Here is a 14,271-nt window from a genome sequence, read left to right as displayed (position 1 = left end):
AGTGGTGTTCGTAAGAAAAGTCCTATTTTTAAATACAATTTTGAAATTACAAATGGTTGGTAAAATGCATGCATGATTTTCATCATCAGAGTTGAATGGGTAATGAGATTTTTGTACAACAAATGTGTATTTATCATGGCTTTCATTTGTTTTCATTTCCTAATTATTGGTTCAGCATATTTATAGTATTATATGAAGACTGACTGCCGTTGTCTTAAAGCACATGTGACAGTTTTGATCCATAACAAAATCTGAATAAGAGGTTTAAAAAAGAGAGAAATGAAGTAACTTTACATCAAATTTCCCCAATTTGTGATTGAATATCTAAATATTGAATATTTCCATATCTATATACTACTGTATTTCAGCTTTAGCATCTCCTGGTGCTGGCATGCTTGGGTTCCCTACTCCAGCCACCCCATCTCCTGCCATGTCTCTCAGCACTACCCCAACCAAGACTATTCTGCAGACTCCTCCTCCTCCTCCTCCACCTCCTCCTCCTCCTCCTGTTCCCTCCACACCTTTGGCAGCAGTAAATAATACAGAGCAGCAAGGGAAAGACTCAGAGAGAGACAACAGTAAAACAACAGGAGACAAGCCACCACAGATGAAGACAAAGGGCAGCGAGAGAGAGAGCAGCTCACGGCCCGAGACGCCCAGCGTGGCCAAGAAGAGGGAGAAACCAGCTGCAGGAAAACCAGGAAGTGAGCCTCCACTGGACACAGCGAAGCTGCAGGCCCTTCAGAGTGCTCTGGCCGCCGGTGATCCCAGCTCTTTTTTTGGAGGGCAATTCCTGCCTTACTTCTTTCCTGGATTCCCAAACTGCTTTTCACCCCAGCTTCCGAGAGGGGTTCAACCAGGGGGGTATTTTCCACCGCTTTGTGGGATGGAGAACCTGTTCCCATACGGCCCTGCAGCAGTCCCGCAAGCTGCGATGGCTGCTGGTCTCTCCCCGACCGCTCTTCTGCAGCAGTATCAGCAGTACCAGCAGTCCCTCCAAGATTCTCTGCAGAAGCAACAACAGCAGCAGCAGCAGCAGCAGAAACAACTGGAGCAACAGCAGAAGCAGCAACAGAAATTGACCCCTGTGAAGACGTCCCAGAGCTCAAAGGGCACCACAAGCAACTCTTTCAAACCAAAAGAAGCTAATGATACTAAGGATGAAACCAACACGGGCTCTTCAACAGAAAGCACAAAAGAAGAACCGAAAACAGATACCAAAAGTACCAAGGATTTTCCAGATGCTTTTATTGTACCGTCCATCAAGCATGAGTTTATATGCAGAAAGTGCCAGATGATTTTTGCTGACGAAGATTCTGTGCTGCGTCATCAAAAATCCCTCTGCTACTTTGGACACACTTTGAGTGATCCACAAGAGACGGTGCTTCGAAAGGCAGTGAGCAACTACTCGTGCGTCGCCTGCAATGTGGTCGTCAATGGGAACGAAGCACTTGGCCAACACCTTCAGTCGAGCTTGCACAAAGAGAAAACAATCAAACAAGCAATGAGAAATGCCAAAGAGCATACTAGATTATTACCTCATTCTGTCTGCTCCCCTACTCCTAACACCACATCTACCTCGCAGTCTGCAGCTTCTTCTAATAACACCTTTCCTCATCTGTCTCGCTTGTCCATGAAGTCCTGGCCTAATGTCTTGTTCCAGGCCACCACCACAGCCCAGAAAGCTGCTTCCTCCTCCTCCCCGTCAGCCTCTCCTCCTCCCTCCCTATCCTCACCGTCAACGGTTACCTCAACTTCCTGCAGCACCTCAGGGGTTCCAACTTCACTACCCACCGAGAGTTGTTCAGATGAGTCTGACAATGAGCTAAGCCAGAAGCTGGCCGACTTAGATAACGCGTTGGAAGTCAAGGCAAAGCCGGCCTCTGGCCTAGACGCAAGCTTCAGTAGTATCAGAATGGATATGTTCAGTGTGTAGGAGTGACAAAAAGGATCCCTTGCTTAAAGAAAAAAAAATAAGAAGACTTTTTAAAACTGCAGTTCCAAAGTTTCTCTTAACCCAAAAAAAATTCAGTACCAAATGATTGACTCAGGATTGTTTTTCCCATATTGATATGCTGGCAAGATATTGATTGATGTTTCTTTTTTTTTTTTTTTTTTTTTTGTTTTGTTATGGACAGAACTGTTGCAGATGCTTGACTGAGCTTATATTGTATACAAAAACATGGAGTAGGAAAAAAAACAATTCCACAGGCTCCCTCAATGGAGGGGAAGGGGGTCCTTGTTTCAAGCCAAAAACTCTCATGATAGCAAATTGCACCTCAGCTGGATTGTTTTCCAAATGCTAGCATGTACTGTATGGGATGACGATCCAGAACCCTCAAAGAGAATCTCTCTTAGTTTTTAGATAGGTGTAATTCAGTAGCTTTAAATTCTCAGGTCAGATAACATAACATTTCTCATTTGTTAAAGCAGCAAGCCTGGGTACACTTGGCTTATAACCAAAACATGTCAAGCTTTATCGGACGCATTTCCTTGGTGTGTATAGAGTACCAAGGGACAATATAACTGTTAAAATGGACGATGTGCATATTCTTTTAGTTGTGCCCTACAAAGACGGTGGTGTGGTTTTGCCATTGAGGGAATTTAGGATGGTGAAGTAAATGTGTATGATGACCCCAGTTTTTAATACAAGCTGTAACTATTTCCTTGCCCCACCCCCTCTTTTTTTTGTTATTGTACTCTATACTAATCTGTGCCAACCTTCTCACTTGTACCTCTGCTCACACCCTTTTCTGAAGAGGTAATAACTCTAGTTTTGATAGACTCTCTGATCATGTGAATAGAACCGTTTTTTTTTTTCTGGTGAATTGCTGTACTGTTACGGTACCTGCTTGTGTCTGGACTATAGTGCACTTATTTCGTTTTTATTTGTCATTTTATCATACAAGTAGGCCATTTGTTAATTTAATAGAGATTTTGTTTGTTTGTTTTGTATGTTTGTATGTATGTGTTTTAATTATTATTTGTGTCGATTGCAGCAGCATATTGGTCCGTATGTCTAACAGGATTGACGCCTAACAATCTATTTAACAATTGGTGCATCCACAAAAGCAGTACTGTATACTTGAAACTGAAAAGGTACAAGTTGGTCACGATGTTTAAAAAAAAAAAAAGGTATGATCATTTGTTTGCAAATATGCTGCTTTAAAAAACACAGCATTTGTGTTGTATACGTCAACAATTTCATGTATTTGTAGGACTGAAAACAGTGTTACACCTACGTACTGCTAGTGAGTTCATAGGTGGACATCCTCCCATCAATTCTCTGGGCACTTGTGATCATCTGCATTGAACGAAAGAATTTCAACATTGCAAAGTATTAACTTACAAACGTTTTGCTGCTACTGTGTAACTGTATTTTGCCTGCCATTATTTCGCTCAAAACTTCTACCAGACAAAATACTGATCCATAAATTAATTTGCTTCTGCTAATTTTGTTATGTTACGTTGTTAATTTTGCTGTGGAACTAAGAATGTGAATCTGTCAAAAGGTGTTCAGTTTATTTTGTTTTGTTTTGTTGTTTTAAGAATCACTTTCTGGTTTGGTCTTTGAAACTATGTGATTCATTCCAAAGTAACAGAAGGCTATTTGTATGAAAGAAAAAGGCTTGTGAACAAAAAGAGCAAAGCTGTTGTACATATTCATAGTTGGCTGTGCATGGTACAAATTTATTAATATGAAGAAATGCAAAAATGTATTGCTTTTTGGTATTTCCTATTCTGAGATGAGCAAGTAGCATGTAATGCAACTGTTTGACAGGTTAAATCAAATCATGCTTAGTTATTGTTTCAAACAATTAAATCAAGTAACATTTCCTCTTATGTTTTATTCTAAAGGTGTTCTTTCCCAAAGTTTTAAAGCAAATGTCCGTTTTTGATTTTCTGTGTGAGCTTTTTGTCCATTTGGATTTTTAGTATTTTATCAGTTTCTTTAATCCTGAAGACACTTTTCGATTGTGTTTCCTAAGAGACATTCTGGCCTCCCAAGGTGCAATTTTGCCATTGTACAAACACGAGCGACTGTCCTGATTCCAAAGGCTTTCACAACTTGGCTTTTTGCCTTCCCCCACTCGGTGGCTCAGCATTTTAAGACTGAACTTGTCGCTTGCTGGCATCACGTGCTAAGATGCTAGCGTCACAGACAGGACCCTTTCCACACCAAGGACTGGTAAAAGCTAACAAACCAACAAAACGGATGGTCCAACAGCAACTGTACATAGTTATTGCAACTGCACAGCAGCCAAAAACGAAAAAAAATGAACTTTAAAAAAAAAAAAAAAAGGAAAAAAAAAAAAAGTGGACGGATTGTGTCATGTTTATGAGGACAGCCTTCAAAAGGTTGAAAATTGGAATTGTTCTTCTGGATGTCAAAGGGATTTTCATGGCGCAATCATATCCTACTCAATATGTACTCTTCAACATCTGGGTAACATAGGAAATGCACCCTGAGGTTTTATTAAGAAGAAGCCCCTACGGCTAAAACTTTAAATAAACTAAACCAAAAATGTTATTGATGTTTTATATATAGAGAGTAGTCGCATTAGTTTTTGTTACTGTACTGTTTGAGGTCTCAACTGTACCGTATCACGGTAATAACATGGTTTTGGAACCTTTTATTTTATTTTTTAATTTGTCACAGACCTGTTGTCATAGTTGAAATGACGTTTATTGTAGATGGTATTTGAACAACTTCTGGAAATAGTTCATCAAGTATGTTTGTTGCTCATTGTTGTGATACATTAAAAACTGTATCTGCAAACCACTTTTAGCTCTCAGGTTATTTTTTTGTACATTGAATAGTAGACTTTTCATAAGAAATTTAACTCAAGTAGCAATGACAATACGTATTATTCTTGGGGATGGATGGATGGATGGATGGATGGATGGATGGATGGATGGATGGATGGATGGATGGATGGATGGATGGATGGATGGATGGATGGATGAACGGACGGATGGACGGATGGATGGACGGACGGACGGATGGAAGTCGATCTTTGCACTCTAGCAAGAATGACTTGTGCCCTTTGTTGTTCATAACTAACACTCTTGGTTCTGTGGAGCAGTAGTCATGACGTGTTAAAGCTTCAAAAACAGTTCTTTTTTTTTTGCTCCCTTCTGACTTCACTGGTCGCCCTTGATAAATGTGCTCACCTCACAGCGGGCAAGCGTTTTACTGAATGGTCCTTTCCCGTTGCCCACTCTTCAAGTGCAAGCGGTTGCTAAGGTAGGGCTCCCCCCTGCTATATTATGGGATTGAATTGCATTTGACCTTTGTGGAGAACAATGGCTCAAGGCCTTTCAATGTTTCTGGCCCTCTCAGACGCCTTAAAGAAGGACCCCTGTACACTGTGTTCACTGTGGTCTGCCATTAAATCACAGACAGTGAAGAACACCATATATACTTAAATACGAGTTGAAAATATATAGAAAAGCGAGTCCCGTGCTGCTTTTGTGTCGCAAGGTTCCGCCTCGGAAGAATTTAGCGAGCCGCATTGCATGAAATGTATCAGTCAGAATGAGACACACTAATAACAACCGATGAGAACGAGTGTCTCCTGTATTTACCTAATAAGGTCTGAGGGGGGCAAGAAAAAACAACAGCTGCCGACCCTGGTGTGCAATACTGCAGTGTCAGGGTTCCCTAACGTTAGCACACATGTTTATTTTTGTCGTGTATCTGTTTATTCTCACATGTTGGAATGAAAAAGCTGCTTGACCCAATCAATCATTTGCTATTGGCTTAACTAACTTGTAAATAGCACTTGCTTTGCCGATGGATATGTAGATAACCAGGAGACGTTCGACACCAGTATATGCCGTATATCACGATCAGTCTGAAATGTGTGTGTTTGCTTCCAATGTGAATTGCAAAAAGCATTTTTCTGCAAGCAATACATCACTCGTGACCATTAGGTTCCACCCCTCGCTGCATGGTGCGCCCTTCTCGGCTCTCTCCATGATACAGTGCAGAGGCTGATCTGGCTTTGAATAGCCTGCAGCCAATGGATTTTCTCTGGATAATACAATGTTTGGGACAGAGAGGCAGGGATTAGTCCAGACGGATACATCCAGCGCCCCCCACATGGCCAATCTAATTAGACTGGAATCAGTTTAAGATGAAAGCAAGCCCTAGCATCACCACACTAAATACTGGAATTAGTATTCCCCGCATGGGAATTTAATGACAGAGACTGAAAATCCAATCACATTTACTCTCAGTTTAGCCCAACACGCATCAGGCCCGGACAATGACGGAACCAAAGAACAACAACGCTGATTTGCCTGTCAATAGATATTGACTGGCATCACATCTGAGGCCACTTGTGTATTGGCATTGCTATGTTGTCAGGATTTAACAAGCGTAAACAGCTCATCATCACATATTTAGTCTGTTTCACATACACACCTTTGGCTGAGTCTTAGCGAGCCAGAATAGAGAACGGAGGAACGGTACAAAGGTGAGGATAATTTAAGTCCTGCTTGGAAGATTGAGTTTGTACAGTTTTTATATGTTGGGTTTGAACTGCATTCTCATTTTAGCTGTTTCTCTGGACTGCAATACACATTTGCATTAAAAGACATTCATGGTAGAAACTTAGAAAAAAAGTTTTAATGACCGACACCGACGTACGGAATCATGTTACGTTACTTTTTATACCCTGCATAAACTGAAGACCCCCTGTAGTTCAGAAATTCATTAATTAAACAAAGAATAGCAATAGTCAGGTGCAAATCCATACATTTTTCATGTCTTCTTTTCGTTTTCTTTTTTAAAAGGCTTTGTCCCTGCTCAGGCTGAAGTTTGTTGCTAATTATCTCCTTGCCTCAAACCCTTGATTTCGACACAAGAATTGGATCAATCAAATGGGCGTTAGAAGCGCCTTGCATCTGATATATTTGAGTTTTCATTATCTTTCCAGAAATTCTTTTGCGGGCCTCATTCTTTTGAAACATTTCAAGTCTCTCTCTGCCCTTATTATTATCATTATTCCCCCTACCTGTAGGCTAGGGGAGCTTTATTTAAAACCCACTAAAATGTGATCCCTAATTCGGCATGGGGATGGTGATTAAAAGAAGATACCATCAATAACTCCACCACTACCTGGCTTGTGTTCAAAATACATCCCCGGCACCAGCAATGCATCTACCATTTTACACATGAGGGATCTGGAAACCCCTTGTGCTCACATGCGCGACACAGAATTTGTTTTATTATTATTATTTATGGCTTCTTTGGTGGGGGCTGTGCTCCAATATGCGATCTGCAGGGTTTCTTTGCGGCGAAAAGGTACATTGTCACTTCACTGTTTTTTGGTTGTTGTAGGTTGAAATGACGTTCAACTGATTGCATGACCAAGGACAAAAGGTCTAACTACCTTTTGTCCCAGTTGATGTGCCTATTTTTGGCCTACTTCTTCTCATTCATGAAGCACAAACTTTGAAAAAAAATCAGCAGATGGAAAAAAAGAAAAGGAATTTACAAGATGCAATCACTGCTGGTATTTTTCCACACAGACAACTAGCACGTATTTTGAATTGAAAGCGAAGGAGGAGGTGTGAGAAGAGGCCCGTGAGGAGTAAACGGAGACAGACAGGCCAACAGACAGAATGACAGAGAGGAAGAAAGAAAATAGGCGCTACAGACAGCAAAATGAGCAGGTGATAGAAGTGAAGTGAGAGAAAGAGAGAGAGAGAAAGTAGAGGGGCTACCTGAGAGGAATCAAACAGGGGCTCCGTGCGGCAGAGCTATGTCGACAAATGAGCGTGTTATGGCTGCCCGCTGGGACTTCCGTGCCGTTTCCCAACGTGTTGTGAGGAGCGTCACAGCCCCACATGGGGAACACGTGAAGGCGTCAAGATGGGATTGCTTAAGACACATGAAACAAGGTGTTTTTTTTTTTTATGCCATCTCCAGCGGACAAAAGCCTGATTTCTTGTTTTTTAGCTTGAGACACAAAGGGTGCTGTGTAGTTTGTTGTTGTTGTTTTTGATTGTCAGAGCTGTAAATAACTAAACACACAAGACGACATGAAGTTGTGTGGAGAGGCTGGAGATGTAAGCAAATCTGAAAAATATCCGACATATTTTCTCTCTTTACATCTGTTGCGAGGAAGCTTACCCTTTGTCTCACCTTTGTCCGGCTATATTTTTACGACCGTCCGGTGTCACGTCGCCTGAATATCAGGTGGTTTTGAACCCTCGGAGAAATTGGGAAACAGGAATGTCCAGGAATGTTAAATGGCGATGACACACGTTAAGTTAGTCTTTGCACATAGCCCAAGGCACACACACACACACACCCAAACTGAAATGATGCCAGGCACAACAAAAGAGCAGCCGGTGAAGAAATAGAAGCTAAATATAAAGAGACACTATGCATTCCCCAGGTCATTCACAGAGCCTGCACCCAATCACGGTTCTCCACAACTGGTCGTTTATCACTCACACACATACACACCCACTCCCCAAAACACAAGTAGCCAAACGCATGTCTTGTTATTAATAGAATCTTTGATGAAGGGCCGAATAGATGCATTGACGTGGGCCATTCTTACAGTTTCGTCTGCGTATCAACTCAGCATCTTGGCAGGAACATTTGTACCAAAAAGCTTTTTTAATGCTTAAATGAAAATTTTAATGAGGCCGTGTCTCGCCGTTCTCGCCGAGCCTTTAAGAGCCCTCTAAATCATTAAAACTCGCTCTTTCTTTGATTTCAAGGTCATTTGAAGAAATAAGGCAGCCTTAAGTGGCCCTCAGACCAAAAGTGGCCTATATGCCCATGACCGCAAATGAATGGAGCCTAATGCTTTTTAATTTGCATTTGCCCTACAAAAAAAAAATATGGAAAAAAAAAAAAAAAAAGCTCTTCAAAGTCATCTGTAAATTCTAGCAGGCTGAGATGGCACTTGAGAGGCCCGGCAGTCATTAACGGCAATGCAATTCCTTGCAGACTGGCATTCTTGTCTTGTTTTGATGTTAAGCCTATTAACCTGCGAGCCAGCCACTCTTTGTATGCCTACAATCTTTCTGTCTGACTTTGCATGCATGCACTGCCAAAACACATGCAAGGACGCCACTCAACACCCAAAACAAGACAGCAAAACACATTTAAGCCAGGAGACATATGTTGCACGTGCAAAGACTCGCTTGTAATAATGTTGACATTGCAGGGCCTGGTGCAAAACTCAATAAGAAATGTTTTTCCTCTCTTTTTTTTTCTCTCTCTCTTTTGTTTTTCCATTCCAAACAAGTGTAGCGTCTGAAACATTTGCCTCGATGCGAGCGGTCACATAAAACCTATACGCGGCCACAGATGAACATTTTAGGCGAACACGTTGAACTGATGAGACAGCGAATAACGGCGCATCCTATTAAACACAGCAAGGCGAGTCATCCGTATTCTAGTTTTCCCGACTGGCTTTCTTTTTCAATTCACCATCATGTCTCCGTCTGCTTTCACTTTCATTTCCTTTTCTCCGTGTATGTGCGTGCGTGTGGGTGAAAAAGTGAACATCTCCAGTGAAATTGGTTTTCCGTGGGGAAGCTGATGGATCACTCTGCGCTACTGACGGAAGAAGAAGATTGTTTATGCCATACGGCCAAATGCATGTATTCGTGCACATACAAACACACACATGCAAAAGGGTGAGAGGACAAGGGGAGTGTTTATGCTGAAGCAGAGCGAATTTTTATGAGCTGTAGATTGCTGTTTATAGGAAAGTACACTTTTAAGCCGCAGAGATGTAATCTAGATTGTAGCGTTCGCAACAATGAAATATGAGGCAAAAGCTACGCCAGCGCTCGTTCTTATTCTCCATTTTCTCTGTAGGCTACACACAAACTGCATGCAGATTACAGGGGGAAAAAAATGGTATTGCTTTTATAAAAAAACTGGCCAGCATCAATTTTGAGTGAGATTTGAGAGTTTTTACGCAAATGAAAAAGAACTGAATAAAAACAATCTGCGATTAGGTGAGTTTGAGAATGTTTAACCATTTGTTTGTTTTGTGGGAGGTTAACTTTACAAGCATTCTCTATACAAGACTTAGGAAGACTTAGATTCACTTTACAATAATGTTCTAAGCGTCCGGCGGTCCACCTTGGAGCTTTGCAGCATGCCCATAAATGTTTATGTGGTTTTGTGGGTGTCAGCCCTCGGCATGGATGCATGAAGTAAATGCATCAAATTATTGATCTGCTACAAATGTCACATAAATGTCTTTATCAATGACATGCGAGGAATAAACACTTTGAGGCATTTTAATAAATGTCAGTCTATCTTCGCCAACGCTTCAGAACTAAATTATAATTAAAAGATAGTCTAAATGACTAGCTTTTATCGAATAACATTGAGCTTAAACCCATTTGGTGTTTTTTTTTTTCCTTTTCTCCTTCATTTATTCCTTTTATCAACGCCGAGGCAATAACCGAAGCAGCAATGGCGCAAATATATTCGAGCCGTACTATAGATGAATGAATATTATTAACAAGTCTTGAACCTTCTCAAGGACAAAGTGCCGCGTTGTCATTATTATGGACACAAGAGTGCACCTTTTGCAGTGCTTGTAGCTTCATCTCCAGAACATTTCAGTTACTGTCCTTTGCCATTTGTTGATTTGAATTGTTTCATTCTGCTGCTGATCATGTGACCCACCCGCTACTCACCCAAATCATCAAGTTAAGTGTGGGCGTATAGGTCGGGTTAGGGGCGGCTGCTATTCAAATGCAAAATCACCACTGCGGTACAGTGCAGCCACGGGTAGTCTTGTCTCCGAGGCGGCCATCTTAAATGGGTTGTGAATGTGCATTCTGTGTGTGTTTGAAAGCCGAGCTGAGGCGAGGAACGGTGGGATGGCGCATGTGTGTGTGTGAGGCATGAGGTGATAAATCAAAGCTAGGTAAAGGCTTTTTAATGCAGCGGACCCCCTCTCCCAGCCTCCATCTTCTGTCAGGGCTCAGTAAAAGATGAGAGCCCCCTGGGGAAGTGCACTAGCCCGCAGCATAGTACGGTTACACCGCAGGTCAACACGCACGCGCGCACGCACACACACATGGGGGCTCAGTCATGGGCCTTGTGAATGAGTGAATAAATGAATAAACTGAATCTATTGAATGTATGAATATATAAATAAAAGTTTGGATGGGCCAGCTTTATTGATGAGCACCCCCCCACAAATAAATGTGTTTTCTCAAATGAAATCCTAAATGATTTATAGCCTTTGATATTGCATTTATATTGGTAGAACTATTTGGGGAGAAAACCGAATGGTTATTTGGCGCATTTCTGCTCCCGAGGTCAAGCAGCATCTTTGTTGATGATGTGCTTTGAGTCTTGAAGCGGCGGCCCCCACGTTTCCAAGAGCCGGATATGAAAAATATGTGGAATTTGCCAACATCTGACAATACTTAGTCAGCAATATATCGCCTGTCTGATAGAAAAATGTGTTCTGAATTGCAGATACGCCTTTTCTTTTTTTTTTTTTACTTTGAGGCAGAGCACTGCGGACGTGCGCAGATGCTGTGTGGCTCCTTGTGGATGTAGAAACCTCCTGCAGCTTGGCACGGGGAAACTACATTTGAGACAATGAGTTTGCGGTGTTAGTTTGGGGTAATGACTTCAAAACTTTGGCTTGCATGTCTCTAACGATGACTATTATTTGCTACGTACAGTAAATGATTTCCTCATTTTTTTTCCCAGAATGCAGTTGCAAGGTGAATTCCAACCAATCTTACTCCTGGTTCCTGATGCCACTCACTTGCACATCATTTTGTGCTATTTTTATTTCATTAAAAAATGTTTTGGGATGGGCTGGAATGCCATTTCAATTTATTTCAATATGGACAATTGATATGACATATGAATAAATACGCAGTGATTAGTAGCTTTATTTTTCCCAAATGAAAACACTCAAATACACAGTAGTTCTACCTCCAATTAAGTCAAGTCAAGTCAAGTTTTTATATAGCCCTAAATCAGAAGCAGTCTCAAAGGGCTCTGTCCTCTGCATTTAACCCATCCCCATGTGATTTTGATCCATCCCCTGGGGGAGAGGGGAGCAGTGAGCAGCAGCAGCGCCGCGCTCGGGAATCATTTTTGGTGATCTAACCCCCCAATTCCAACCCTTAATGCTGAGTGCCAAGCAGGGAGGCAATGGGTTCCATTTTTATAGTCTTTGGTATGACCCGGCCGGGGTTTGAACCCACAACCTTCCAGTCTCAGGGCGGACACTCTACTACTAGGCCACTGAGCTGGTTAATTAAAAATTAAATTAATTAATTAAAATTAATTAAAAAAATCCATGTGACTGCATGAAGGATAGATCAGGTAGGCAGGTGCTCGATCCACCCAGATGCCATCATTTATACGTCTTTGAGGGCAAAAAGGAATTTTGAACCGTGCAGCACATTCCTGAACAAATAGAGGTTGAATCACATTTGCAGAAGTTATCAGGAGTTTCAAAGAGCTCAGCTGGTGCCTTAAATCACAGGAAATTCACTGGGACATCTGGAAGCATGTGTGCAGATTATTGCTCGTTTAGTTCCTGCAAGACACCTGCAGGCAAAGATCTCAGTTGGCCTAGAAGAGAGATTCCAAGCCAGCGTGGAGGACACAACTCCTGTGAGTATATCGATCATTTAACCATTATTTCAAAGGTGTTGTTTATTTAGTAAACTGCAAGTGGATGAACAATGCAATTGAATTACAGGATTTAAAAAAAATGTAAATGCAAAGAATATTTCTTGTGAAAAATATTTGTTTTGTTGAGGAGCATTTTGCATGAGAAAAGTATTACGTTAATATGGTAAAATGTCATATGGTCTTGCACACAAAAAAAACAAAAACAAAGGGAGCACTTTACTTTGCTTTTTATTTTTAAAATGAAAATACAGTAGTATTAAATTTAAAAACAAAACAAAACAAAAATCAAGAAATGTCAACATGTCCTTACTTGAACTCAAACAGTGTATATTTTTACACTCATGTTTAAATGCCTCAAGCTGCCAGATCCAAACTGTGGTGTTAACACATGATCAAACATTACTTTTCATCTGAGCTTGTCAGACTTTTAGAAGCCACAATATCTGACATATCTACTGCACCCGATAAGTCCCCAAAGGAAACATCAGACGGTTCTATCAAGTTATTCCATTTGCTTTCCTCATACATGTTGTCTCCGATACCACAACATTAAATAACAAAACCAAAATGAAGCTAATTCTAGGGTAGGCTAAATTCCATAAGGCCAAATATGATGCTTCTTCCTCAAGGTCAGAGATGCAAGCACAGCATGGAAGCTGAGGAAATGACTTCCTTATTTTGGGTGTGATTGATTGTCCCCCTGACCTGTTAGACTGAAGAGGTGCTTAAGAGGAGGAGGAAGACTACGATAATTGGGCCCGGTGGTATCCAAAGCCCGGCAGGTGTGCAGAGAAGACTCCCAGCTCTGAACTCTCCAGCACACCTAGGATTTAACTACCTCGGAGGAATGTTTTTCCTGTTTTATTTTCAGCTCGTCTTTTATTGAGCAGATGAAACATGAGCACCGCTATTGACATTTTAGACGAGCCGCAACATACCACAAACTGTCAAAACCCCCTCAGAATTGCCGCCAAATAATATCTTAAAAGTGATGATTTCATTTGTATTGTAATAATTGGTTTGCTTACACATTTTCAATGATGTAAATCCACAAAAAAAGTACATGTTACTCAAGAAAGGGAGAGATTCTTCTCTGTCTTTAAAACTATTTAATCAGGAAAATCAGTGACTCACATGAAAGAAATGGAGATGAGGTACAGGCGGATAAAGAGGCTCATCAAAGAAGGAGATCTAGTTAGGGATTCAATGCCCTATAATTCCCTTTCTCTTAAAACCTTCGTCAGTGGGGGCACATGGCCAATTTGCTCCCTAAATGGCTACGTGTGAATGTGCAGATTGCTTTGCATAGCCGCCGGGAATGGGGGGGGGCTTCTTCCTCCTTTGCTTCTCTACACGGAGCCTGTGAATTGGAAAAGATCCAAAGACAGATAGACTTAACGCGGCGGCCTTCGCTATACCTAGCTAAGTCCAGAGCTTTTTTTTTTCTTTTTCCTAACACGTGGCTAATTCAATCCATGCTCTCACTCAATTAATTGACTTTTATATACTCCTTTGACTTTATCTTTCCCAGGGACTGGAGGGACCTCTATTAAGAGTTGTAGAATAATATCTGCAAAAAAAAAAAAGGTTTATGATGTAAGGCTCAT

The 14,271-nt window shown here is 41.3% G+C and overlaps 2 protein-coding genes across 8 annotated transcripts in view; both read left to right on the top strand.

Moving 5' to 3' along the window:
• zfhx4 (zinc finger homeobox 4) overlaps positions 1–4,783 on the top strand; it is a 67,034-nt gene extending 62,251 nt beyond the window's left edge. For both annotated transcript variants that reach the window (XM_085939791.1, XM_085939790.1), the window contains one exon: positions 369–4,783. In XM_085939791.1, the coding sequence (XP_085795917.1) occupies positions 369–1,936 (1,568 nt within the window). In that variant the 3' untranslated portion in view covers positions 1,937–4,783. The remainder of the gene's footprint in view (positions 1–368) is intronic.
• Positions 4,784–12,546: 7,763 nt separating this feature from the next.
• Positions 12,547–14,271, top strand: part of LOC147041869 (uncharacterized) — a 102,446-nt gene continuing 100,721 nt past the window's right edge. For 4 of the 6 annotated variants that reach the window (XM_085939516.1, XM_085939517.1, XM_085939515.1 and 1 more), the window contains exon 1: positions 12,547–12,643. The gene's annotated coding sequence lies outside the window, so the exon portion shown is untranslated. The other 2 variants (XM_085939518.1, XM_085939519.1) reach the window with 2 other exon arrangements.

This window comes from Syngnathus leptorhynchus, chromosome 19 (assembly GCF_054491065.1).
Source record: "Syngnathus leptorhynchus isolate UIUO chromosome 19, UIUO_Slep, whole genome shotgun sequence".
NCBI classification, from domain to species: Eukaryota; Metazoa; Chordata; class Actinopteri; order Syngnathiformes; family Syngnathidae; genus Syngnathus; species Syngnathus leptorhynchus.
The sequence above is the reverse complement of the archived record's forward strand: the minus strand, read 5'-3'. Positions and strand labels throughout refer to the sequence as shown.